The 27854-nt window shown below is 46.6% G+C and overlaps 2 protein-coding genes and 1 long non-coding RNA gene across 3 annotated transcripts; 2 read left to right on the top strand and 1 right to left on the bottom strand.

Moving 5' to 3' along the window:
• Nucleotides 1–19224: 19224 nt before the first annotated feature.
• On the bottom strand, nt 19225–19938 carry LOC120651658. Its single transcript, XR_005666272.1, has 2 exons — nt 19683–19938; nt 19225–19590 (listed from the first exon to the last, which is right to left on the bottom strand). It is a non-coding gene; the product is annotated as an uncharacterized LOC120651658 (long non-coding RNA).
• Nucleotides 19939–20588: 650 nt separating this feature from the next.
• LOC120651663 (hepatoma-derived growth factor-related protein 2-like) lies at nt 20589–21463 on the top strand. The gene is made up of 2 exons (XM_039929238.1): nt 20589–20855; nt 20923–21463. The coding sequence occupies exons 1-2, from the start codon at nt 20649–20651 to the stop codon at nt 21229–21231; spliced, it is 516 nt and encodes a 171-aa protein (XP_039785172.1). The 5' UTR covers nt 20589–20648; the 3' UTR covers nt 21232–21463.
• Nucleotides 21464–24787: 3324 nt separating this feature from the next.
• Nucleotides 24788–27522, top strand: LOC120697878 (MDIS1-interacting receptor like kinase 2-like). The gene is made up of 2 exons (XM_039981252.1): nt 24788–26868; nt 26972–27522. Exons 1-2 carry the CDS (start codon nt 25917–25919, stop codon nt 27346–27348), a joined length of 1329 nt encoding a protein of 442 aa, XP_039837186.1. The 5' UTR covers nt 24788–25916; the 3' UTR covers nt 27349–27522.
• The last annotated feature ends 332 nt before the right edge of the window (nt 27523–27854 follow it).

Here is a 27854-nt window from a genome sequence, read left to right on the forward strand (position 1 = left end):
GCGGAAGAAGTCGCGCGTCGATGTAGAGGAAGTAGTCGATCACGTCCCACGAACCGAGCTCCTCGTACTTGATCCCAGCAGCCGATCAGCGCAGCAGTCGCAGCAGCGCCTCCACGGAGTCCACACGTACGGGGATGAAACTCCGGGCGTCGGTGTGCTAGCACCGCACGCACGGCATGGGCGGCGGCCGAGAGAGAGAGGGAGGGGCGGCGGCTAGGAGGTGGCGCAGCTCCCCTGGTTGCCCCCCTAGCCCCTCCCTCGTATATATAGGGCGTACTAATGGGCTTCTATCTCATAGGCCCATTAGTAACCCTAATCCCTCTTGGATCAATATCCTCTTGGGCCTTTAAACCGTATTGTGATGATGGGCTCTTGGGCATATCACCAACAATCTCCCACTTGCACTAGAGACAATCATACAGGCAAGCTTTCCAACATTCCAAACCCCTTAAGTGTGTGACCCGTTAGGTTCATGTGTAGGTGGTCGTGATCGGAAATCATTTCCGAATCACAAGTCAATAGCGGCACCTAGCAGGGCATAGTGACTCACAAATACACATAAAGATCATATCGGCCGAACCATAGATATACTCATACACCGATCCCTTTGCCACACGATACCAGTCAAGCTCAAAGCGACATGCGTGCCACCTTTGTGATAGCTCGACCATTCTCTCGATCTAATAGTGGATTCTATTCATAACTAACCTTTAGTCATCATGATTAACTCTTTAATCACTTTGGCATGGCCATGCACTTTCAAATCCAACTATCTCGAGGGGCCCAGAGATATCTCTCCCGTTATCTAGGAGGGGCAAATTCCATCTTGATCCGCTCACATCCCATTCCATGTTTCATGACACACCTGTAAGCTGCTTTTGTAACTACCCAGTCACGGAGTAGCGTTTAGCAGCCCCAAGATGCACCACTACACACAGTGAGAAACAATGGCGATCTCAGGTCTAAGGATCCAGTAGGTATAACACTCAAGAACAACTGATGGCACATACAAAATAACAATCCCAACATTGTCTTGGAGTGGGTCAATCCAACACCATGTTCACCAACATGTGTCCACATCATTAATCCGATATCTCCATATCCATGATCCATGAAACATGATCATCAATTAATGCATGTGCTAGTCTCAACGTCGTTGTTGTCCCACACAACGACATAAACTAGGGATAATTTAGAATCATATCATTGTCAACAAAGAGTTTCACGAACAAGTCACATACTTGATAATCAATGTAAAAAATAATCATCCATGGAACAAATAACAATTATTTATCATTACATAAACATACTCATGACACAAAAATCTCCTACGCACACTAGAATCACTGATGTAAGTATCTAATACCCATAGATCTCATGTGCGCCTCATGCTTTGGTTGTGGGAGAGGCTTCGTCAACGGATCAGCAACGTTTGAATCCGTGTGCACCTTGCAAACCTTCACATCACCTCTCTCAACAAAGTTACGGATGAGGTGATACTTCCGCAGTATATGTCTGGACTTCTTAGTTGTTCTAGGCTCCTTTGCTAGTGCAACGGCACCACTATTATCACAATAGAGGTCCACTGGACTGGACGCACTAGGAACAACACCCAAGTCAGAAACAAACTTTCTGATCCAAACAGCTTCTTTTGCAGCTTCGGAAGCTGCAATATACTCGGCCTCTGTTGTTGAATCAGCCACCGTATCTTGCTTGGAACTCTTCCAGCTCACTGCCCCACCATTGAGGCAGAAAACAAAACCGGATTGCGATTTGGAGTCATCTTTGTCTGTTTGAAAACTAGCATCGGTGTAACCCTTTACAAGGAGATCATCTTCGCCTCCAAATATTAGGAACATATCCTTAGTTCTTCTCAAGTACTTAAGGATACTCTTTACAATTGTCCAGTGAGCTTCACCGAAATCTGACTGATACCTGCTCGTAACACTTAGAGCAAAGGAAACATCTGGGCGCGTGCAAAGCATAGCATACATGATCGACCCTATGGCTGAAGCATAAGGAATCGTACTCATCCTCTTTTGCTCATCAGGTGTCGTAGCACACTGACTCTTGCTTAGAGCAATGCCATGTGACATTGGCAAGAAACCTTTCTTGGAATCTTGCATATTGAACCGATTCAATATCTTGTCAATGTACGTGTCTTGGCTTAATCCAATTAGCCTTTTTGATCTATCTCTATAGATCCTAATACCCAGAATGTAAGCCGCCTCTCCTAAATCCTTCATCGAAAAACTCCTTTTCAATGAGGTTTTAACGGCTTCAAGCATTGGAATATCATTTCCGATCAATAATATGTCATCCACATATAGGACCAGAAACACAAGTGCGCTCCCACTAGCCTTTTTGTAAACACAAGGCTCATCTTCATTCTTGATGAAACCAAAACCTTTGACTACTTCATCAAAACGAATATTCCAACTCCGAGATGCTTGCTTCAATCCATAGATGGACCTCTGAAGCTTACATATTTTCCCAGCATTTTTAGGATCGACAAAACCTTCAGGCTGTGTCATATACACATCCTCACTTAGATGTCTATTAAGAAAAGCGGTTTTGACATCCATTTGCCATATCTCATAGTCATAATATGCGGCAATTGCTAGGAGAATCCGAACAGACTTTAGCATTGCGACGGGCGAAAAGGTTTCCTCATAGTCAACACCTTGAATTTGTCGGAAACCTTTCGCCACCAATCGTGCCTTATAGATGTGAACATTTCCATCCATGTCTAATTTTTTTTTCTTAAAAATCCACTTACAGTCGACAGGTCTTACACTGTCAATCTGATCGACCAAGTTCCAAACTTGATTATCATGCATGGATTTTAACTCGGATTCCATGGCTTCAAGCCATTTGTCGGAGTCGGGTCCCATCATTGCTTCTTTGTAGGTCAAGGGCTCATCATTTTCCATCAATAATATGTGGCGCTCCTCCGTAATAAGGAGGTTGAGCTTGTCAGTAGCGCGACGTGCCCTTATAGACCTTCGTGGGGCTGGTGCCTCAACTACGGGTTGTGCAACATCTTGCACATCCCGTGGATCTTCAGTGGGTGCTGAAACAGTTTCGGGTGTTTCCTGAATTTCTTCAAGTTGCACCTTGCTCCCACTAAATCCTTTTGAGAGAAACTCCTTTTCTAAGAAAACACCATTGCGAGCGACAAACACTTTGCCTTCCGTCTTATTGTAAAATTAATATCCTTTGGTTTCCATAGGATACCCCACAAAGAAGCATTTGTCTGACTTTGGAGTGAGCTTATCTGACATCAAACGTTTGACATAAACCTCACACCCCCAAACTTTGAGAAAAGATAATCCGGGACGCTTCCCAGTCCATATCTCATATGGTGTTTTCTCAACAGACTTACTTGGAACCCTATTCAGTGTGAACGCAGCAGTTTCAAGAGCATAACCCCAAAATGACAATGGAAGATCAGCTTGGCTCATCATGGATCTAACCATGTCCAACAAGGTTCGGTTCCTCCGTTCGGATACCCCATTCCATTGAGGCGTTCCGGGCGGAGTTAGCTGCGGAATAATTCCACATTGCTTCAAATGATCACCAAATTCAAGGCTCAAATATTCTCCTCCACGATCAGATCGCAGAAATTTAATTGTCTTGCCTAATTGATTTTGTACTTCATTCTGAAATTCTTTGAACTTTTCAAACGATTCAGACTTGTGCCTCATTAAGTAGATATAGCCATATCTACTAAAGTCATCAGTGAAAGTAATGAAGTACTGAAAACCACCTCTGGCTATTGAGCTCATTGGTCCACATACATCGGTATGTACAAGTCCCAACAAGTCACTCGCCCTCTCACTCTGACCAGTGAAAGGCGCTTTGGTCATCTTTCCAAGCAAACAAGACTCACATGTGTCAAATGATTCAAAATCAAATGAGCTTAACAATCCATCTTTATGGAGTTGTTCAATGCGCTTCTCATTTATATGACCTAAGCGACAATGCCAAATAAAAGTTGGATTCAAATCATTTGGTCTAAGCCTCTTAGTATTAATGTTACAGACAGATTTATCCTCAAGATCAATAACATATAATCCATTCACCAATGGACAATGAGCATAAAAAATACCATTGCAAAAGATAGAACAACGTTTGTTCTCTATTACAATCTTAAAATCACCAACTTCTTCCAAACATGAAGAAGAAATAATGTTCTTGCTCAAAGTAGGAATGCAATAACAATTATTTAATTCCAAAACTAATCCGGAGGGTAGAGACAAGTGGTAGGTGCCGACCGCCAACACCGCAACCTTTGCGCCATTGCCGACACGAACGTCCAACTCGCCTCTTGCAAATCTTCTAGTCTCACTTAGACCCTGCAACGATTTGCAAGTGTGAATCATCGATCCAGTATCAAATACCCATGATTCACTGGAAGATAATGCAATATTAATTTCTATAACATTTATACCTGAAGTGGAAGTCTCACTTCCCTTCTTCTTCTTCTTTTCTTCCAAGTACTTCTTGCAGTTCCTAGACCAATGTCCCTTTTCATGGCAGTTTAAGCATTCATCCTCAGAAGTAGGGCCAGATTTGGCCTTAGGTGCTGGCTTTAGCTTAGAGCCCGAGGACTCACCACTGGAACTCTTTTCCTTGCCTTTACCTTTGGGATTAGGAGGCGTCCAACGCTTCCTCTTTTTGTTCCCCTTCTAAATCATCATCACATGATTGGGATTCTTCTTAATGCTCTCCTCTGCTGTCTTTAGCATCCCATGCAACTCACTCAATGTTTTATCCAAGCCATTCATCTGAAAGTTCATGATAAAAGGCTCATAGCTCGCCGGGAGCGACTGGAGAATAACATCAGTAGCCAAGTCTTGGTGAAGTTCAGAACCAAGTCTGTCCAAAGTCTCAATGTAACCAATCATTTTGATCACATGAGGACTGACCGGGCTACCTTCTGCCAGCTTGCACGCAAACAAGGACTTTGAGATATTGAACCTCTCAGTCCTGGCTTGGTTCTGAAACATCCCACGCAGCCCCTCGATCATGGTATGAGCATCCGCATGCTCATACTGCTTCTGCAGATCAGGGGACATGGTGGCGAGCATCAGACAGCTGACATCAAGTGAGTCATTGCAGTGCTTCTCATAAGCTCTGCGATCAGCAGCAGTTGCATTGTCAGGGAGATCATCAGGATATGGCTGCTCAAGAACATACTCCTTTTTCTCTTGCCTGAGAACAATTCTCAGGTTGCGGTACCAATCAATAAAGTTTGTTCCATTCAACTTTTCTTTCTCAAGAACAGAACGCAAATTGAAAACGGAATTGTTACTGGCAGACATGATCTACAACATTAAAGTAAAGCAAGATTTTAGCACTAAGTTTATGTAAAGACTTTCATTAACTGATTTAACAAAAGACAACCTACTATATCAAAGTCATCTTCCCTCTAATGACATATAGTGGTTCAAGATCCATAATCACTAAAATTCTAGTGAGCTTTAGCATCACGGCTAGAAAAGTAGTGATACAGATAAGTAACATATTACTAATCACATCTCTATGCGACTCTTGTTTGTTGGGTGGCATCCAATGCCCCGGCCCCAACCCTATGCCTTAAAGCCCAAAACTGTTTTGATAGCTTTGCTGAGTAAACCAATACTATGCTTGTGAATGTCCGACATCCACCCTATACAAAAGTGATAGCTGAGGGTACTCTACTTTGGTAAACCTACCACACAACGATCAAAATTTATAGGTGCAGCTATTGGTAAAAGGCATAAAAAACTCAACCTTTTCTGAGGGAAGCTATTCTATCATGATTAAAGCATCCACCATATGTAAAAGCATGAAAGAATAGTATGACAGGAAAATAAACATCACAGGCATATAATCATATTATATTGTGAATAGTATGGCCTCTTGCATCACAATGGGCTCCATCGCCATGGCTCCAAGGTGACCTCCATTGCCATCCGTCCTGTCTTGTGGTGATCATCATCGCCGTCATGATTGAAGCCTCCATGAAAAGATACTAAGCTACTACATCTAATAGCTAGTGAAATAATTACATGAGGATTCAAACATCACAAGTCGACACGCAGGTCGTTATACAATAATGGTGCAACCTCAACCCGGTTGTGTTAACTTGCGACACGCAGGCCGCACAAATCATCACATACATCATCACATGACATTGAGGCCATACCATTCACATCACACCCTGCAAAAACAAGTTAAGCGTATGACGTGTTCTACCAAAGTAGCACTTAGGAAGCCGCTACAGCGAGAAAGCAACGGCGGTTCTCAGGGCAGCGCCCTGAAAACCTCACGGAATTACACAGATCGCATCTATGGAATCCCTATGAAAATCTCATCAGAGTGATCGTATCACCTCAAATCCGAGCCATTCATAATGCCTCAATTTTCACTAGGTCAATCACATTGACCGTGCAAACTTTGCACTTGAGAAGACTGCATCTACACATGACCTCGATCTGTTGGTCCAATCTGCTGACTTATGCACACAGTTAGTCCCGATGGTGATTCCAGCCAGTAGGGACATGTCGTATGCATAACAGAGAAAGAACACAAACTAATCTTTTGTCACATGCTGCGCAATCAACTCGCTCCAGTTTTAACCCCTTATGACCAATTGATCTAATCAAACCGTGCAAAAGTAATAGATCCAATCTACTACAACAACATATCACCTAAATGCAAATGATCCAGACCAAAAACTACGCAAGATGGCTCTGGTACCACTGTAGGGAAACGGGTAGGCTACGCTAGCATCACTACCGCATATACCCAAGATACTTGCGAGTAGAAGATCATAGATCGTTACCACTAGACGCGCAGCGCAGCGGAAGAAGTCGCGCGTCGATGTAGAGGAAGTAGTCGATCACGTCCCACGAACCGAGCTCCTCGTACTTGATCCCAGCAGCCGATCAGCGCAGCAGTCGCAGCAGCGCCTCCACGGAGTCCACACGTACGGGGATGAAACGCCGGGCGTCGATGTGCTAGCACCGCACGCACGGCATGGGCGGCGGGCGAGAGAGAGAGGGAGGGGCGGCGGCTAGGAGGTGGCGCAGCTCCCCTGGTTGCCCCCCTAGCCCCTCCCTCGTATATATAGGGCGTACTAATGGGCTTCTATCTCATAGGCCCATTAGTAACCCTAATCCCTCTTGGATCAATATCCTCTTGGGCCTTTAAACCGTATTGTGATGATGGGCTCTTGGGCATATCACCAACAGTATTGTCATGGGTGCGACTCATTTTAGCTAGTGTCTAATGTGCTTCCTAGGAATCACTCTCCTAGCTATTTGAACAGAACATTCTGTGGATATTGTTAATTGTGGATATATACTATCTTGTAAGTCTATATTTGTGTTTGATTTTTTTTTCATTTCCCTATCCTTTTTCTTGTTATAAAATAGGACATGCCTTTGCAAAAATATTTGGGCAATGACACTATCTGGGTGCATTTGTACATGTTTCTGCTGCACCAGGAGTTGTTTGTTGTCTTTGTTTATGGCTGTTTACATGTTAGTTTGTGCAAATGTTCAAGTGATAGCTTCTATTAGTTAGGCTCAATTTGATTAGATTCTTTGTTATATGTATCTGATATTAAAATGGTCTACACAACTTAAAGAAACACATGGTCATGGACCTTAAATATTAGACCCTTTCATCCATTGTCCAGCCACTTACCAAGAGCACTTGCTTCCCTTTTCAATGGACAAAGTGAATCCAGAAACACTGGACATCCCTGTTTGGAGCTTGAATAAGAAATTACCGACTTTGTTTGAGAGGTATCCTGTTCTATTTTACTTGGTCAGTATGAGAATTTACATGTAATTTGATGCCTTCCCTAGGCAGGCACCAATGCTTTAATATGATAGCTAGTTCATTTTTCTCTCCGTTTGAACATATTTTAAACAATAAAAACTGATGATATGGAAGCAGGAAATCATGTTCCTTTGGCAGATCAAATCAAGTTCGCATTCATTTATCTTTTCTGATCCTGCATGTTTTATTTTCTTTTAAGGTGCGCACCTAGTAGTTCAATAATGATTGCCATGGATTTCAGGCTATCCTCATTATTTTCTTGATTGACATGGCTAAACTGCATTTTCTGGTAGGTGAGAAATTATGTATTCTTGAACTCTCTCGCCTAGTAGAAAAATGCTTACTGCTATGAAGTATGGAGTATTAAAATTGGCCAGACTCCTTGCGGTTAATTGAAGAAATGGATATGAGACATCTTGATTCAGTTGGTGTGTACGCAGGAAGTCTGTTGAGTTTACAAGAGGTTGACTAAGTGTAGTATTGTTACAGGTTGCTACTAAATTTAGTTCATGCCTAATACTATGTACATAGGAATCACTTTCCTAGCTTTTGGAACTGAAAGCATTATGTATGTTGATAATGGCAGATAGAATTATTGTAAAACTATTGAGGCTTTGATGTTCGGATTTCCAGACCCTCTGTTATTATAAAATAGAAGGCATGCTTTTGCACAAATATTTTAACATGTAGCACTGTCTGGGAAGTTGCTTGTTGTGTGTGTTGTAGCTATTTAATTACTTTGTTAGTTTGTGCAAATTTTCGAATTTTCTGCTTTTGTGTATTAATTATGCTCAATTTAATCACAATCTTTGTTATATGTATTAGACATTGCAAGTAGTCTACATAAATGCTCGACTGTTTTCATCCATTGACTAGCCACCCCTGTTTGAACTGTGAACTAAAGAAATTACTGTCTTTGATTGAGGGGTGCCCTGTTTTGTTTCACTTTGTCGGTACCTCAGGACTGGGGTACCCCCTCTTACTATGACAAGACTCGTGTAGTTATCCGTAACTACGCCCTAAGGAGCTGAGCAGCCGGATCCCTAGGGTCCGGCTCCATCTCACCGGACCAACAGTCCCAGACCCGCTTCCCGCTCGGGACAGGTCTGGTGTCACCACGTGTCCTGGAGAAGAAAGCGCTCAGGACCAAAACGGCCGGGGGCCCCGGACCCCCCACGGGGTCCCGGACCCCCATATGCTGCCCGGACCCCTCAGTAGGGAGGGAACAGACACCCCGCCTAGGAGTGGTCCGGAGCCGCCACGTGCCCGCAGGCGCAGGTACGCGTGCGGCTGCCAAACTTCCTCTGGAAGACTTGCCCACCTACCGCATTCAATACGGGAGACGTTAAGTGCGCTCTGACGCAGCAGAGCCTGAGGAGACTTTTGCCAGGCTGTACTGCTGGTCGCGCGTTACCAAGGTGCACAGTACAGCCGCTGGCGCCACTTACGCCACGCATGTCAGTCTACTACGCCAGTTAGACACGACAACTCGACGACGGAGTATCATAACGGCTACGCGGTAGACCCAACAGTCTACGCCGCAACCTACAACGGGCGCCTCACCGATGGGAAAAGGGAAGACCCACTCGGTCAGAGAGTCTACAGGACGGTGAAGCGTATCTGACAAGAGATTCTCCATCACTGTAGCACCATTAGTGTCTATTTAGTATAGTATACCTCCTTGTTGGGCCCATCTGTCGGGGTCCAACACCTGTGTACGCGTCCTCCTTGCACTATAAAAGGGGGACGCCCGCTAGAGAATTGGGGGGGGGGGGGTCCAAGAAGAGACTTGGAGGCAGAGGATAGACTGATCCACAGGCCCAAGAGCAATACAACTCTCAGTGGACGTATGGTATTACGCTCCGGCGGCCCGAACCACTCTAAATCCCGAGTGTTCTTGTGTTCTTGCTCCATGAGTAGATCTGAGGAATAGCTTGCACTTCCCCGGGTATCCACCCTCCGGGGATAGGCGGGTGCACTACGCCACCCGGCTGTGGCCCTCCTTCTAGAGCCACGACATCTGGCGCCATCCGTGGGGATCGCGCAAGCGTCGGTCAGATCTTCGCTCACTTCCTCGTCTCTGAGGTTGAGCTCATCCTCTGCAACAACGACGAGAAGATGAAGAAGGGCACGGCGCCACCTGCGCCGCTCGCCCCAGCACCGAAGCGGCAGTGTCCTCGGTGCGGTGGCGCATGGCAGCGGCGTCTACTGTGCGTCGCTACTGCGACACCTCAGAGCCGGCACAGTGGTGCGCAGGGGCGACGCCTGCTGCGCGTCGCCTTACGCCATTCCAGTGTCGGCTCAAGGTTTTCTCTCAAGCAACCACTCAGGGTCTCCCGCGGCGGCACAGCGTCGGCTTGAGGTTCCCTCTCAAGATGGAGCCTGGAGCCGGAAGGATGTTTGTCACCTTCTCCCTCGCCCGGCTCAAGCCATCCTTGGAGCTACTGCAGATAGGCGTCAGCCTCCATTGCTAGGCGCGGGGGCCCTGTGCCAGCACCAAGGCGAAGCCGGCGAACGACCGCCCTTCTCCACGCTCCGTGCTCGTCCAAACGAGCAACCGTCCTTCCACTGCGCCAGGATGTCAAGCTGGTTTCAGCGCATCGAGGGCGGCCATCGGGCTGGCTTCCGGTGGTAGCTGGCAACGGCAGGGCCACTCCCATTCAAAGCCAAAGAAGTTGTTCTCATGCAAACTAAGCATGAAACGGTTCTTGTGAAAAGGAGGGTCCTGCAAGCTCCCGAGGTGATGTTGGATGATGCTGTATAAGCTCATCCAGGGCGCCTCCGCCCCCAACAGCAGAGGAATCTCCAAGGTGGCAGTCCCACTCCGGCAGGGAAGTACACGCCTTACGAATGGCAGCTGTAGGTTACCGCTAGATAGGATTGAGTGTGATTCTCCTTTGTAATAATATGGTGCCTACATGTGGTACAGAGCGGTAAAGGTCCGCCCTTGTAAACCCGACCTCTGGCTTCATCGCGCAAACAGGCGACACCAGCAAGTGGTCCAGAGCGGTAGAGGTCCGCTCTCGTAATCCCGACCTCTGATGTACACCACGAATCAAGCAGTAAAGGAGATTTGCTTTCTATGTCCTATCTTTACGTTAACTTAATGGCATTTGCCCGTCCAGCTTGCATGTTTCTTTCACCCGAACAGAGTTTCTCTTTTGTTGCTAACGATCCAAATCGAGTTGCTGGCTTGTGGTCAGGTGGAGGCACCCCTTCTAGCTGGAAGGCAGTTCGGACCTCTAGGGACCTGCCCAGGAGAAGTGGTGCCCGTATTCTGGGGTAGGGAAGTTCTGCGTAGCTTAGCCTGGTAATGTACCCTAAGTCTACGTACTTCACTACCCTGTTACGGGTCCCCTAGTATCCGAGACTACTGTCCCTAGAGGTCCCGGGCTCCTTTCTAGTATAAGGCCTGGTTTCCTACACCTTGATGCAAGGCCTGGTGGCGTAATTCATGGGATCGTCAGCAACAATCCAAGTCCACTCGCCACGGTCGCCTGAAGCCGGGTCCGGGGAAGTGGTGCTCGCTCCCTGGCCGGTTCGAGGTCCGTGCAGCCGCTTATCATGGTCCCGTACCAGAACCTTCACCGCCCTGCGGAGAACGCTCTAGTACCAGAACCTGGCAACAAGTGCTACGACCTTTAGGGGGTCCGGAGCACCCGCTCTCGACATGGGCACGCCAACGCAATCAGCATTGCGTCATGATAATGGCCCCACCTGTGGGTTCGTACCTCACCCGAGGTGGGCTCGGGGGCCACTGTCGGTACCTCAGGACTGGGGTACCCCCTCTTACTATGACAAGACTCGTGTAGTTATCTGTAACTACGCCTTAAGGAGCTGAGCAGCCGGATCCCTAGGGTCCGGCTCCATCTCACCGGACCAAGAGCCCCGGACCCGCTTCCCGCTCGGGACAGGTCCGGTGTCACCACGTGTCCTGGAGAAGAAAGCGCTCAGGACCAAAATGGCCGAGGGCCCCGGACCCCCCACGGGGTCCCGGACCCCTCAGTAGGGAGGGAACAGACACCCTGCCTAGGAGTGGTCTGGAGCCGCCACGTGTCCGCAGGCACAGGTACGCGCGCGGCTGCCAAGCTTCCTCTGGAAGACTTGCCCACCTACCGCATTCAATACGGGAGCGTTAAGTGCGCTCTGCCGTAGCAGAGCCCGAGGAGACTTTTGCCAGGCTGTACTGTTGGTCGTGCGTTACCAAGGTGCACAGTACAGCCGCTGGCGCCACTTACGCCACACATGTCAGTCTACTACGCCAGTTAGACATGACAACTCGGCGACAGAGTATCATCACGGCTACACGGTAGACCCAACAGTCTACGCTGCAACCTACAACGGGCGCCTCACCGATGGGAAAAGGGAAGACCCCCTCGGTCAGAGAGTCTACAGGACGGTGAAGCGTATCCGGCAAGAGATTCTCCATCACTGTAGCACCATTAGTGTATTTAGTATAGTATACCTCCTTGTTGGGCCCATCTGTCGGGGTCCAACACCTGTGTACGCGTCCTCCTTGCACTATAAAAGGGGAACGCCCGCTAGAGAATGGGGGGGTCCAAGAAGAGACTTGGAGGCAGAGGATAGACTGATCCACAGGCCCAAGAGCAATACAACTCTCAGTGGACGTAGGGTATTACGCTCCGGCGGCCCGAACCACTCTAAATCCCGAGTGTTCTTGTGTTCTTGCTTCATGAGTAGATATGAGGAATAGCTTGCACTTCCCCGGGTATCCACCCTCCGGGGTTAGGTGGGTGCACTACGCCACCCGGCTGTGGCCCTCCTTCTAGAGCCACAACACACTTGTTCAAAATGACATTTTACACGTATATGAACGCTTTCCTGGATAAGTAATGATGCTTGATAAGGATGGATTCAGATCGGATACGGATGAAATCGGATCCGAACGTCACCTTTTATCATATTTTAATCCGGATACGAATGCGAATGCGGATCTCATCGGATACGAATACAAAACGAATAGTTCGAATCCGGATACCTTCTCGATTTGAAACATAGAGATATCACGAATATCAATTTATTTTATCAAAAATTTTATAGTAGATCAAAATTATTATACAAGTAGGGAGTAAAGGATTAGAAGATAGCTAATAAAAAAGAATATAATTATCTATGTATAGCTTTTATATCCAATATATAATACTAATTTTAAAATAAATATTTAAATACTTAATAATTAAGATATATAAAAAAGATTTTATCATTAAATAAATAATTAATTTGAATCGTATAAAATAATTTTAATCATGAAATAAATATATTAAATAGTTAAAGTTAATTTTTATATCATTACTAATTTTAATAAATATATTATTAGTTATCTAGTTTTTTAAATAATTTAAATAGTGTACATCGTTAAGTAATTAGGTATAAAGATAAGTTTAAGATTGCCTCACTAGTCACTTTTTCTTTGCGGATACGGAAGGATACGAATGTGATCGGATATTTCTCGAATACGAATTTGGAATCGGATAGAGAAAAGTTCTCAAAGTCGGATTCGGATGCATCCATATGACATCTATATTAAAATCGAATACGAATACGGATATTCATATTTAAATTTTAAGCGGATACAAATACGGATAATTCGGATGTTCAGCCATCCGGATCCATCCTTAATGCTTGATAGGATAGCTTGTTCATTTTCCATACTGTATGTTTGCTTTATAAACATATATTTAATGAGTAATGACTATACATGATGATTGGTAGAAGGAAATCATGTTCTTCAGCAGATCAACTCATTTTTTTTTCTTTCACTGGGCAATTCCCTATTACTGAAGAGCCATGTGGTCAGTTGCGGACATCCCAATTCTTTTTCTGACCCTGGATTTAGTTCTATTATCGTTGCCACGGGCTTCAGGCTAGCTTCCACGTATTTGTTGACATAGCTAGACTGCTTTCTGCTGAGAAGCTTGGAGTAATTAAAAATAGGGAAAATTGGTTCAGTAGCATCGAAAGAACGCGACTTCCGCAAAATACCATTGAAAGACATCGGCCCGTGAAATACAATCGAAAGATTGCACCATCCCCTGAAAATAGCATTCCGTCACGGTTGGGAGCAAACGCCGGCGCCTTCGTCAAAATGTGCTCCCGGTCTGCACTAGCACCATGCCCGTCTCCTCCCTCTCTTTCTGTGGCCGGCGGCTTGGCAATGGCGAGAGGCAGCCATGGCACGGGGCTCGCCGGCGCGTCACCCTTGCCGGCCGCGGAGCTCGCTGCCGCGCCACGCCACGCCACTGGCCAGCCGCGGAGCTCCCGCGCCGCCTCCTGGCCGGCCGCGGAGCTCGCTTGCGCGCTGCGACCCTGGCTGGCCGCGGAGCTCCCGCGCTGCCTCCTGGCCGGCTGCGGAGCTCGCTTGCGCGCCACGCCCTTGCCAGCCGCGGAGCTCCCGCGCCGCCTCCTAGCCGGCCACGGAGCTCTCCTGCGCGCCGCGCCCCTGGCCAGCCGCGGAGCTCGCTCACGCGCGCCACCTCCTGGACAGCCGCGGAACTCACCGCCGCACCGCGGAGCTCGCGTTGCCTCCCCGGAGCCATGGACGTGCCGCCGCCCCCGGAGCCAGCCCCGCTGGCCATGGACGCGTTGCCGGCCCTTCTCCCCTTCCTGCTCGCCACCGCCACGCCCTCCCCGCCGTCGTTGGTCGTCACCGGCTTCGTCCGCCTGAGGCCGTCGCCGGCCGGGTGGCCCGGCCCATCCGCTCCGCCCATTGCCGCCGCCGCCTCCACCTCCTCCCCTGACCCTCTGGCAGCCCGGCTTGACTCATTCGGGAGAAGAGACGGGAACGGACGGGAGGGGAGGGAAGGGCCAAGTCCAGCAACAACGGCAGAGGCGCCAAGGGCAGCGGGGGAGGATGCATCGGCGAGAGTGAGCTCGTAGCGGCCGAGCGCCTCGAGCGCGTAGGCGCGGCGGAGGAGCACGTGCGGTGGTGCGGGAAGCGCGGCTCGCCTGGAACACGAGGGAGCACTCCTGGGCGACGGCCTCATGGTCGACGAGGCGGAGTTGGAGGAGTCAGGCAGCGCAGTTGCTGGGAGAGAGGCGGCGCGGCCTGGGGGTGGCCATGGCCAAGCCGCCGGCCACAGCTGGGAGCCTGGGACACGCAAGAAGAGATGGATGAGACGGGCGTGGTGAAGCAGCGCCGGCGTTTGCTCCCGACCGTGACGGAATGCTATTTGCAGTGGACGGTGCAATATTTCGATGGTATTTCATGGGGCCGATGTCTTTCAATGGTATTTTGCGGAAGTCGCATTCTTTCAATGCTACCGAACCAATTTTCCCTTAAAAATATCACATACTGTTCTGACCCTGGATTTAGTTATAACAATGCCAGGACTGCTGTTCTTATGCGACCCAGGAACCAACACTTGCAGAAGTGGGATATGAGTCATCTTGTTTCTGTTGGTGTGTACCCAGGAAGTCTGTTGAGTTTACAAGTCGATATTGTCATGGGTGCTATTCAATTTAGCTAGTGACTAATGTACTTCCTAGGAATCACTCTCCTAGCTTTTGGAACAGAACATTGTATGGATATTGCTAATGGTGGATAGTTAGTTGCTGCAGCAGATGGATTTCAATTAATCCTTTGTCAACTGATTAAAATCTTTAACGATCTAAGCTACCCACGCTAGCTAGCCGCCGACCCCATCCCTGACGCGCTCGATGGTGAGACTACTGCGGTCAACGAGAAGCCGATCTCGCGCGGTGAGCCTTCCCGTGACATGGACCGGTGTCGGTCTAGTCCGGAATAATGTTTATCTAGTCACAGAAGTTGCCATGCTTAGCCTTCATTAAGGTTGAGCTCTGACCATCCTAGTGATGACCGTCAGATTTGGCTTGGTCTTACATGCTCAGTATTGCTTCAACCATGTGATGCTTGTTACATATCTACATGCTAGAGCCCACGTCCTGGTTACTACACATAATTTTGGGCATGGATTAAAAATGTCCTACCCGGTGGTGAACAAGTAGTATTCACCCTTGGGCTGGCATAAACATTGTTCTCTCCATGTGCCCCCTTCGGCCTTCTTACCAGCATAGGCCCAGCAAAATCTATATAGCTACAAACCGGAGATTATGTCCCTCCGGTGAGCCTCGTGGGCCGTCCAATCGGCCCGATGTGAGATCCGGGCCATCAGATTGAATGTAGATTTTGTAAAAAGTCTATAAACAACAGAAAAGAGCCTAGACTTTCAAAAATTAACCACAATTCATAGATTTTTATGGTAAAGACCCTAAACTTTTTAAAAATAACATGTATTCTAAAATTTTACAAAAAGTCCCTGTATTTTGTAAAAATTAGTTCGCAGTCTATAGATTTATATGAAAAGACTCTAAACTCTCCAAAAACCAATCCATCGCCCATGAATGCATTGAGCCACGATGCTGTAGGGCGAGATACAGGACCCGACCGCCCCGAATATCTTCCCGGTGCAGTTTAAAGGGTATAGCTCATGCTACAGGATCCAGAATCGGGTGTTCTCGGTCTTGTTGGAATGGGGGCACAGAATACTACCATGTAGGAACGTAAACTCAAATAGAGGACATCTACTTATTTTTTCACACAATTAATAGGAATTACCACACCGAAATAGGCACCTACGTTCACCAAAAACGCATTGATTTTTATGAGACGGTGGCTCTGTTGCAGGCGCCCGGCCGACTAGCCTCTGGTGAAACTGAGGGCTTCTTTCCCAAATATGTTCCTCACGGCTAGAAGGACCAAATAGGAAAAATCCACCTGGTGGACATTCCTGTAGGGTGAGATACAGGGTCCGACAGCCCCAAATATCTTCTCGGTGCAGTTTAAAGGGTATAGCTCATGCTACTGGATCCAGAATTGGGTGTTCTCGATCTTGTTGGAACGAGGGCATAGAATACTACCCCGGAGGAACGAAAACTCAAATAGAGGACACCTACTTATTTTTTCACACAATTAATAAGAATGACAACACCCAAATGGGCACCTTCGTTCTCCAAAATCAATCGATTTTTATGAGATGGTGGCTTTGTTGCATGCGCCCGTCCGACTAGCCTCCGATGAAACTGAGGGCTTCTTACCCAAATATGTTCCTCACGGCTAGAAGGACCAAACAGAAAAAATCCACCTGGTGCACATTCCTGTAGGGCGAGATACAGGGCCCGACAGCCCCGAATACCATCCCGGTGCAGTTTAAAGGGTAGCTCATGGTACAAGATCCAGAATCGGACGTTCTCGGTCTTGTTGGAACAAGGGGCACAGAATACTACGATGTAGGAACGAAAACTCAAATAGAGGACCCCTACTTATTTTTTCACACAATTAGTAGGAATTACCACACCGAAATGGGCACCTGCGTTCTCCAAAATCGATCGATTTCTATGAGACGGTGGCAATGTTGCACATGCCCGGCCGACTAGCCTCTGATGCGAAGAGCTTCTTACCCAAGTATGTTCCTCACGGCTAGAAGGACCAAATAGGAAAAATCCACCTGGTGCATATCCCTGTAGGGCGAGATACAGGGACCGACAGCTCCAAATACCTTCCCGGTGCAATTTAAAGGGCGTTCTCGGTCTTGTTGGAACGGGGCACTGAATACTACCCTGTTGGAACCAAAACACAAATAGAGGACACCTACTTATTTTTTCACACAATTAATAGAAATTACAATACCAAAATAGGCACCTACGTTCTCGAAAATTGATCGATTTTTATGAGTGGCTTTGTTGCACACGCCCAGCCGACTAGCCTCCGATGAAACTGAGGGCTTCTTACCTAAATATGTTCCTCACGGCTAGAAGGACTAACTAGGAAAAATTCACCTGGTGCACATCCCTGTAGGGCGAGATACAGGGCCCGACAGCCCCGAATACCTTCTCACTATAACCGTCGTCTATCACCTCGTCCATTGTTCTTGATGATGGGAGTATTGAGCATCTTTTGTTGTCGGAGCTGAAATACGAAGATGTGTAGAGTGGTGATATATCTTTTCCTTGTTAGCTGTGCGGGAAAGGATCGGATATGGAATACTAATAAAGCGAGGATAAAATAGCATAAACTGAGATGTCAGAAATTGAATTGATTCCTGGTCTTTCTTTGTTGATGTCGCGATCGATCCTTGTGGAGATAATTAAATTAGAGCCAAGATAATATAGCTTGGTCCCACCGAATAAACATCCAGACTTTTTTTCTTTGTGTATGATTGATGTGAGAATATACTGATAGATTGATGAACAGCAGTCAGGGATACTCCCACCATCCTGAAACGCAAGTTATTTTGCTTTGTCCTAAGTCAAATTAGGCTAAGTTTGACCAAATTTATAGAGAAAAATATTAACATCTAACACATCAAATAAGTAAATTATGAAAATATATTTTATAATAGATCTAATTATTCTCATTTGATATTTAAAATATTATTACACTTTTCCATAAGCTTGATCAAACTTAGAACAGTTTGATTTAAGACAAGTAAAAATATCTTACATTTTAGGACGGAGGGAGTAACCCACTATTATCTTGATTCATATATGCATGCATGTCCTATATAAATATACATCACTACCGGTTTATGTTATGAACTAGCAGGTATGTGTCATCCGTACAATTCCTAAAGCAATAGGGTTTTGTGCAGAAGTGATCCAAGCAATTGAGGTTATACCTTAAGTGCTTCCTAGTCCCTGACTTGTTTCCGATCCTGAGAGTTTCATTCGTAATTAGACTGCCCACGCGTTCAGACACGTATGTTTCAAATAAAGCAAACGTATCTTTCTTCCTGCACCTAATAATCCTGCTAATAATGAAATCTCAGTGTACTTAGCAATCAAGCTGATCAATAAAGTGAGCACCCCCGCGCACTAACTAGATTCTTTCGAGGTGTCCTCACAGGAATTTTTTTAAATAATATTATTTTAATAGTTAATCGCAGAAATAAATAGCGAATTTTTTTTGCAAAAATAGGTGCCTGTGGGCTGTTGCCGATTAGCCACTTATCGGCTACTCAATAGCCGACTTCCAACGTGGCTCGCCACCCAGGCACCCCGCGGCCATTTTGACCGCGTACGCGGGGGGCTGTCGGCGCCGAGTAGACTTGTCGGCGCCGAGTAGACTTGTCGGCGCCGAGTAGACTTGTCGGCTTTTGAAGAGCCGACTAGCCTTTTTTGGCCGATACGACTCCCCAGTCGGCCCAATAGACCTATCAGCTATTGGGGAGCCGACAGGTCTCTTGATTTACGCAATAAGCCACCCAGCAACCTAGAAACGAGATTTTAACTTCCCAGTAAACGAATTTATTTTTATACTACAATTTTTTTGGACGGTTGATCAAAAATATATTTCTTAATTTACATTATTGCTGAAACGGCGCTATGTGTTACCGCCGTGCTCCAACCGGCTATTCAGCAAACGATGCACGGTTTTATTACGAACGAGAACAACTTTCAGAAGTACAAGTACACATACAAAGGACACAGAAAAAAAATATTACATAGGGAGCCAGAAGAGGCTTCCGAAACAAACACGCAACATATTGGTCATAAAGGAACGTAACTTATTCAAGACAGCAGGACCGATCAGAATGAAACGGACCACTATGACATCCATCATTCACGGCCACTACCATTGCCACGTTTTACATTGTCAATGCCGGACTTGCGTACATCATCATCCACCTTCTTCAACCACTCCAAATATTCCTGATCACGACGACTGATAGATGTGTCAATCCACTCATGGAAATGACAAAAATGAGTATTTGTCTCCTGAAATGCGTGCATTCATAAACAAGAAACGAAACAAAATTGTTAGAAAAATTAAAAAAAAACTAGACAAACATATTAAAAAACATCTATACCTGAGATATTGCACCCGACTTTTGGACTTCCTCAATATTCTTATAAGACCAATACCTCTGGCCAAAAGTCTCGTACTCACGAGATATGTTGGGAACACAACGCATCTGGCAGTAACAATAGGGTGGCTCTACATCTTTAGGCCAGACCTTGCAATCCGTAACACATCTAGTTGGATCATTAGGAGGGCCTCCTAAATGCGCCTCTATTTCCCGACGCAAAGCTGCCCTAGATGAGGAGCTCATAACTGTTTCAATATGTAGGAAGGTAAATTTTCTCTACTCTCGACAACGGCATCCTCTCTTTTATAGACGCAACACTCCCTGCATCGTCCTTTGAAACAGCGACAGAGTCACGAAGATGACTACATGAAAGAAGGCCTCAAGATGTAATCATATCGAAATAGTATTGTAAATAGTGACTTCCCATGTAGTGATGTCCTTTCAAAGAGCGATGTAGTCATGAGTTGAAGCATGCCGGAGTGTATCATGTAGGAATACCAGTGACGTTTCACATCAATAGTATCTTGTCGGATACTTAGCATTGGATGATTCAGCATGGTACTCATTGTGCAGGCAAAGACATGACCACTCATTGCTCGGCAAAAACATGGTACTAGTCCGCAGTGGTACGCTCGCACGCCTTGCACGGACAAGAGCACTAATTGATTCGCACTGCCCCGCTCGCTGCCCAACCACTTTCGTGGACGTGACTAGTCACTGCCGCGCACTACTGCTCGCACGCCTTGCATGGACGAGACCACTAATTGATTTGCACTGCCGCGCTCACTACCAATCCACTTTCGTGTACGTGACTAGTCACTGCCACGCACTACACTACTCGCACGACAAGCAATGCTATGACTACTCCTAAACTCTGTACAAATATCAGCACGATATAGCCTCCACCCCACAAGACACTCCCCGGAAGCACACAGCCACACAGCACAACCACCACATCTCTACACGATGTCTTCCTCAGGATCGACCGAGATCCCATGGAACAAGGTGAGGGAACCGGCGCCTGAAGGAATGCAGGTGTCTATGTGCTTCTGTGGTTCCTTATGCAAGCTCATGATGTCAAAGGTTTTGGACGACTTCTTCGGAATGAGGTTTTTTATGTGCGAGAACTACACGCACGACCCGCCGAAGCGTCGTGGCCAGGATAGACCTAAGGTACGACATGAATGTAATGTTTGTAGTTATGGATTTGACAGCAACCTCTAACTTGCGTTGGACATAGAGTCCACCCCCTCTTTGTGATTTCATGCAGTGGGTAGACACGGAGCAGACCCAGCAAGATAAGGAGTGGGTTCAACTTCAAGCAAGGTGGGCTACGGAAAGGTGGCAACGAATGTTGCACGAGGAAGAGAAAGAGGAGAAGCGCAAGAAAGAGCAAGAAGAGATCCGCAAAAGGATTCAGGAAGTGGAGCGTCAGGAGGCGGAGGAACGGGAAGCGGATAGGGAGAGGAAGCGAGAGAGGGCACGGCGTGCAAAGGAAGCAGGACCCGATGCAAATAGGAAGAGAAAATATCCTCGGTGCACTCAGTAAATCACAAGAGTTGTAGTCCCGGTATTTTATTTTCCCTAAGGCATGTTAGGTTTAGTTTCATCACGAGGCTATCGTGTTGCACATGCCACTGCACTTCGTTCATCAAGTTTACCATTTCGGGCAAAGGCCTTTTGTGTCATGTTACCGTAGTAGTAGAGATGCAATAGTCCGATGCAAGTTTATCTATCTCACCAGTATTTGTACTTTGTAATTGGAGCCGAAAATTTATGGATCTTTTGGTACTGCATTATATGGTTTTTAGAATACTCGACTGAATTGAACGTGTCACAGGGAATTAAAATTACACAACCAGTACAGTAGCATGTAATGGCAGAGGTGCAATAACTAAACCTAACATGCCTTGTGAAATTTAAAGAACACAAACATTGCAGTGGCATGTAATGGCAGAGGTGCCATAACTAAATCTAACATGCCTTAGGGAATATAAATGAGTACAAACGATCTAACGTCATTATAGGAAGCGGTAATGCACTTAGTAGTGATCCCACCTAGCAAACTGAGTTGCACCTTCTCCATAGTATCCTCCCATGCTTGTCAGCGGTGGCGGGGGAGGAGAAGGAGGCGGAGGACCATTGTTCTTGTGATACAGGCACTTGCAATAGGGATCAGTGCAGAGTTATTGATGTGAATCGGTATCATCACTGTTAATGTTATCTTCCACATCACCGGTGCTCACTGCCATTTCTAGATCGAAGATACGATTCTGGAGGTAGTAGATGTACTTCGCGTGTGGATGAATAGGAGGAGGATCAACCCATCTAGCAAATTTGCAGCCTTCCGGAGCCTCGGAAGACTAAAACAAATAAACCCGTGTTAATTTTAGAGTTTGAGGAAATGAAGAGTTATAGCAATTACCCATGCTCGCGGGCATCTAAAGAAGTGACATCCTCCATCCGTCCCTTCATGCATCATCTGCACTACGCAGTCCTCACCATGCGAACATTTTGGCCACTCTTCCCTACGATAATCGTATCCCCTCAGTGGGTTGTCTTTGGTGAAATCAGACTTGCACTCAACAGGGAACTCATACACAGCTTCACCAAAGAACTCTGGACCAACAGTAGGTCCATCCTCCCACACTATAGGAGGACCCTTCCTGCCCCCCTTTCCGCTACCGCGGCCGAAACCCTTTGCACTAGAAGACCCTCCAGACATATCTACTTCAGTTGAGTTGTGGTTTTGAAGTTGCATCGCATGCATTGCATGTATATATAGGCACATGCGTAGCTCGAATTATTCAAAAATTTTAACTCTGATAGCCCTGCACCGGCCTAGCGCTACTACCCCTGCACCGGCCTAGAGATCATAGCCCTGCACCGGCCTAACTCTGAGCTCCCTGCACCAGCCTAGCGATGATAGCCCTGCACTGGCCTAACGGTACGAGCCTATGCAATGTCGTGATTTCAATGTATAGGTTAAAAGCCAACGCAATGTCATGTCATACACCGAATCCAAAGCTGCCACACACATAACCCAACAACATACGAACACATGCAATCCTAATGATACAGGTACATAGTACTGTAATTAACTAGTAGACAAGTCACGAAGATGTAATCCTACCGCTTCCTCTTTGCTAACTGATCCGTAGGAAACGCGAACTTGTCACAGTGTGCGTGGCGATCACGGGGGGGGGGGGGGGGGGGGGGGGAGGTGCAGTGGAGTCGAGGCCTCTGGTAGCTCCTGGGTCGGCTGAGTCGGCAAGGGGGCTCTGGCAATCTCGTCGCCACCAAGGAGGTCCGCTTCAGCCCACATGTCCAGATCGGCCGCGAAGAAACTATGCTCGCTACCTGAAGCTGCATGTATAGCTGCTCGTTCAAGCAAATTGCGTCAGACACAGAATCTGATTATCCGATTAATTGTAAATAATTGAAACACAAAATGATTTTACATACCAGCAGATCCGGTCGGCATAGAGGTCCCAGCATACTCGCCAGCTGAAGGAGCTGTGTCTGACGTACCAGCGTGGGCGGTGTGAGCGGTACTAGGCCTGTGCTGTGGAACTGCCGCGTCCGCCGTGCCCCTACAGGAAGCACGACGTACTCCCCGAATGCAGCGCTATGTGAGTCGACGTAGGCCACTGGCCAACTCCGTCCTCGCGACACGAGGCGGGTTGGCCTCGAGACGTTCTGTGTACGCAATCAACTCCTCGCTCACATCGCTGCATATATCCGTCTTCAAAATGAATTTTAAAAAGATGTAGTAAGTGAACCATAAGAAGGACACAGTTAACAATTGGTTCTAAATGATAACTTGTCGAGCACTTACGAGAACGTGAAAAGCTGCTGGTGGCTCTGTCGCAAACGTGTCCGTAATCTCTGCGTGGTGGGGCTCGGGGTCCTCCGAGACGGGGAAGCACCGCCAGCGTGTGGCGCCGTGGTACCATCTGAGGTACGTGGCGTAGGTGGACGCGTCATACGGTAACGCTGCCTGGTGGACCTCCTCGGCAGTGTGATCCCACTGCTCCCCCCGTCTCCATCTTTGCCGCCCAAGAAGCCTCATACGCAATTCCTTGCCTTTCCGCGTGAGACTACTCAAAATTAACAAACAGTGAAATATTGTATTGTGCGTTCGTAGATAAATAACAACCAATTCAAAGACTTACAGGTGCGAACTTCTGTCGATCTGCTCTCGTGGAAGTGCAAACTCCTGCCTCACACCTAACTGCCGCATCACTCGGTGCACGCAGTAGGGCTCCACAAAAATATCGAAGACCAAAGACTTTTTCGTGAACCAGTGCTGCTGGTCACGGTAGCACAAGAAGGACAAACCATGTGGAGCGCGTGCCATCGTCAAAGCTGCAGTGTAAGGATTCCACCGAACTCAATCCGCAGTCAACTGGTCAAAAGCTGCGACAAAAGCTGGATACGTCAAGCGTCCAGTGCTTGTAGCCCACCTAGGCTGCAGACAATTTAGTAGTTAGAATTAAAATGTGTAGAGTTTACTGAGCTACAGACAATTAATATAAAGAAAATGCAATAAAATGTACTTACGTTTTTTTAGTCCAGAGCGTCCCCATGGTCGGCCGATCGATGATGTCGATCGCACCGTTCTCGTACGGCTCGTCTTTATTTCCACGTCCTGGTGGCCCCACCCTGTTTGCAGCATCACTGCCTGACCCAGTTTACGCGGTGGCCCTTGTCCTCGATCCTCAAGGCTCCAGGGATGAAGGAACGAGCCCAGCAGCCTCCTTGCAGCTGGAAAGCAGAGTGGGGAAGAGAAGAAAGAAAGCTTCCACGGTTGCCTTTCGTGATCCTCTCCGATCCTGCGTTACTGCGAAGGAAGCTACTCTGTCAAAAGGCGAAAGCAAAGCAGAACCTCATCATCAACGAATAATAGCATACCCACTTAGAGGATTACACAGGGTCTTTTGTCACAGCAATTTCTTATTTTCACTGCTGTGCCTCTCACTCTCGCCTTTACTAGTGAGTCAAGAAGATAGTCAAGGTAACCGTGTAACACATGTGGCTCTGAACTTTCTTTACAGTGAATAGCGTGTCCAAGTGTGCTTATATTTCAAGGCCAGTAGGCCGTCATTCCTATGTGCGTTTACAGCCTCACCACCTAAACACACACGCCATGCTTCTCCTCGCCTTCAAGATGTCGCTACTTCTGCTTCTTTCCTTACCACTCCTTCTCTCCCGTGCAAATTCAGAGACGGTGACGCAGCTCGAAAGAGAAGCAGAAGCCCTTCTTCGGTGGAAATCCAACTTCGACGATGTCTCCGGGCAGCTTGCTCCAGGCTGCCTCAAGTCATGGAGCAATCACATCAGCCCGTGCAACTGGACTGGTGTTGCCTGCATCACCACGGTGCCTCATGGCCGTGGCTGGAGTGGCGGCGATGCTGTCCCAGTCGTGGGCAGAATCTCTCTTCCCATGTGTAACCTCTCTGGCCGCTTAGATGTGCTCGACTTCATGGCTTTGCCTCGTCTTGCCCATCTGGACCTCAACAACAACAACCTCTCAGGGCCGGTCCCGCCGAGCATCGGTACACTTGGTGAACTCACTTTACTGGATCTCTCAAGCAATGCCCTCTCCGGACCGATCCCACCCTCCATAGGTAATCTTACAAGTCTGACATACCTTGGTCTCTCACAGAATTATCAGTTCCTAAACGGACACCTCCCTTCTACACTTGGCATGCTACACAACTTAAAGAAGCTTAATCTGTGTGATAATAGCTTTACTGGCCCAATACCTCCCAGTTTGGGAAATTTGACCTCGTTGGATTTCATTGGCATTAGCTTTAACAATTTATCGGGTAGCATACCACATGAGTTGGGAATGCTCCATAGGTTGTCGATTCTGCATCTGAATGGGAATAGAATCATTAGCTCCATTCCTGGAAGCTTTGGGAATCTAACAAGGCTAGAATTATTGGACGTTTCAGACAATCATATAGTTGGCTTCATCCCTTCTACCTTCTGGAAACTGAAATCTTTAAACAAGCTTGCACTTGCTTCCAATCGGATTAATGGGCTGCTGCCACAAGAAATAGGATTTCTAGTGAATCTCACTCATCTAGATCTAAGCAGCAATCAGTTTACGGGAAGCATTCCACCTCAAATAGGACAGTGCCGCCATTTATTGCAGTTGCGCATATCAGATAACTTATTGACAGGACCAATACCACAAGATCTTGGGGAATGTACTGGCCTATATGAATGGATTTCAGCAGAAATAATCTGAGTGGCACCATCCCCATCACTCTTGCACAGCTTTACCAACTGCACAACCTGAATCTGTCATACAACAGTTTGGGTGGCAGATTTGGGGGCACATCTCTCCCTTCAGCCTTAGTTTCTCTTGACCATAATACTGATATCTGTGGCGACAAACGGTATGGCTTAACACCATGTGAAGGATCGGAGCTTGATGGAAGAAATGAGGGGAAAAGACACAATAAACGACTTATTTTGGCGCTACTTCTTGCTTTTGGTCTCTTTTGCTTCATTGCTATGGCAATAGGAAGCGTGGCACTTTTTTGTTGGAGGAAAAAATTTACAAAATGCAGGACCAAAAGCAAGCCTGGAGATATGTTCTCCATATGGAATTTCAACGGGAAGATTGCCTTCCAAGACATACTTGATGCAACAGAAAATTTTGATGAAAAATATTGCATTGGATCTGGAGGACACGGGTCTGTCTTCAGAGCTGAAGTTCGAGGAAGTGTCTTTGCAGTCAAGCTGCTCCATTCAATGGAAGACTACACTGATGAAGGAACATTTCATGCTGAGATCGACGTGCTGACCAAAACAAGGCATCGATGCATAGTCAGGCTGTATGGGTACTGTTCTCACTCTCAGTGCAGATTTCTGGTGTACGATCTCATGGAAAGGGGAAGCCTAGCATCCATTCTTCACGAGGAACAACTTGCAAGAGAGCTTGACTGGCCCAAAAGAGTTGCCATTGTGATAGATGTAGCTCAAGCCCTCTCTTACCTGCACCACGATTGTGATGAACCCATCATACATCGTGACATCAAAAGTAACAATATCTTACTAGACCGTGATTTTAAAGGATATGTCTCAGATTTTGGCATGGCCAGGAAGTTGAAGCATATTTACTCAAGTTCAAGTACTATCTTTGCAGGGACATGTGGCTACATGGCACCAGGTACATGGCTTATTAATCGTTTAATATTACAACGCAAATATGATTTTACAATTGTTGAAGGAAAAGTCATAATTTTTATAATAATTTTATTTTTTATCACCAGAACTATCCTCCACAATGGTGTTGACAGAGAAGTGTGATGTATATAGCTTTGGTGTGGTTGTCATGGAAGTGGTGATGGGAAAGCACCCAGGAGATCTTCTGCTTCCATTCTTTTGCCAAACACAGCAGCATACAAAGCTCAAGGATATCCTGGACCAGCGCATTGTAGAGCCAGCAAGCAATGAAGAAAAGGATATCATTCTGCTCGTTCTTGTGGCGTTTGGGTGTTTGCAGATCTGTCCAAAAGCTCGGCCAACGATGCAGCAGGTGTGTCAAGCCCTCACAAACAGAAGTTGCCCAGCAGCCATCATGAAGCCCCTTCACGAAGTTACGCTACAAGACTTGCATGACTTCTGCGGCACCATACAGAATATATGATTGCCATATATGTAATCTCGACAGCTAGGAACAATTTGCCAGTGCTTTTGTATTTTATTATGTGAGTTCACCACAGACCAAAGTTGGATATATATATTTTGTGTCAAACCGTTTATTGTACCCATTGAATCATGACGAAACATTCAAACTAAATTGCAAGTACAATACAAAGGCTCAATTCCGATCTGGTCTTTTTTAATTCACAATAAATTTTTTTCTTCACAGAATAGGTATGTTTTGCCATAAGAATTGTATTGTTGCTGTAATCTTTTTCAGAGTAGTACCGAATTGATCTTCTCTACTATATCCTGTGATACAATAAAATGAAAACAAGATTGTTTGTAATACGGCCCACCTTCTTTAAAAGCTTGTTCCTGAGCTGCCCTGTCATCGTTTTGGGAGTTAGAACTTAGAAGTCAAATCCATTTTTGCAATTTTCGTATCATAACTCTTAAATTTGTATGAAGTGAGGAATTAAATACACTACTAGAAACATGAGCTTTTGC

The sequence above is a fragment of the Panicum virgatum genome, chromosome 1K (genome assembly GCF_016808335.1).
Source record: "Panicum virgatum strain AP13 chromosome 1K, P.virgatum_v5, whole genome shotgun sequence".
Taxonomy (NCBI): Eukaryota; Viridiplantae; Streptophyta; class Magnoliopsida; order Poales; family Poaceae; genus Panicum; species Panicum virgatum.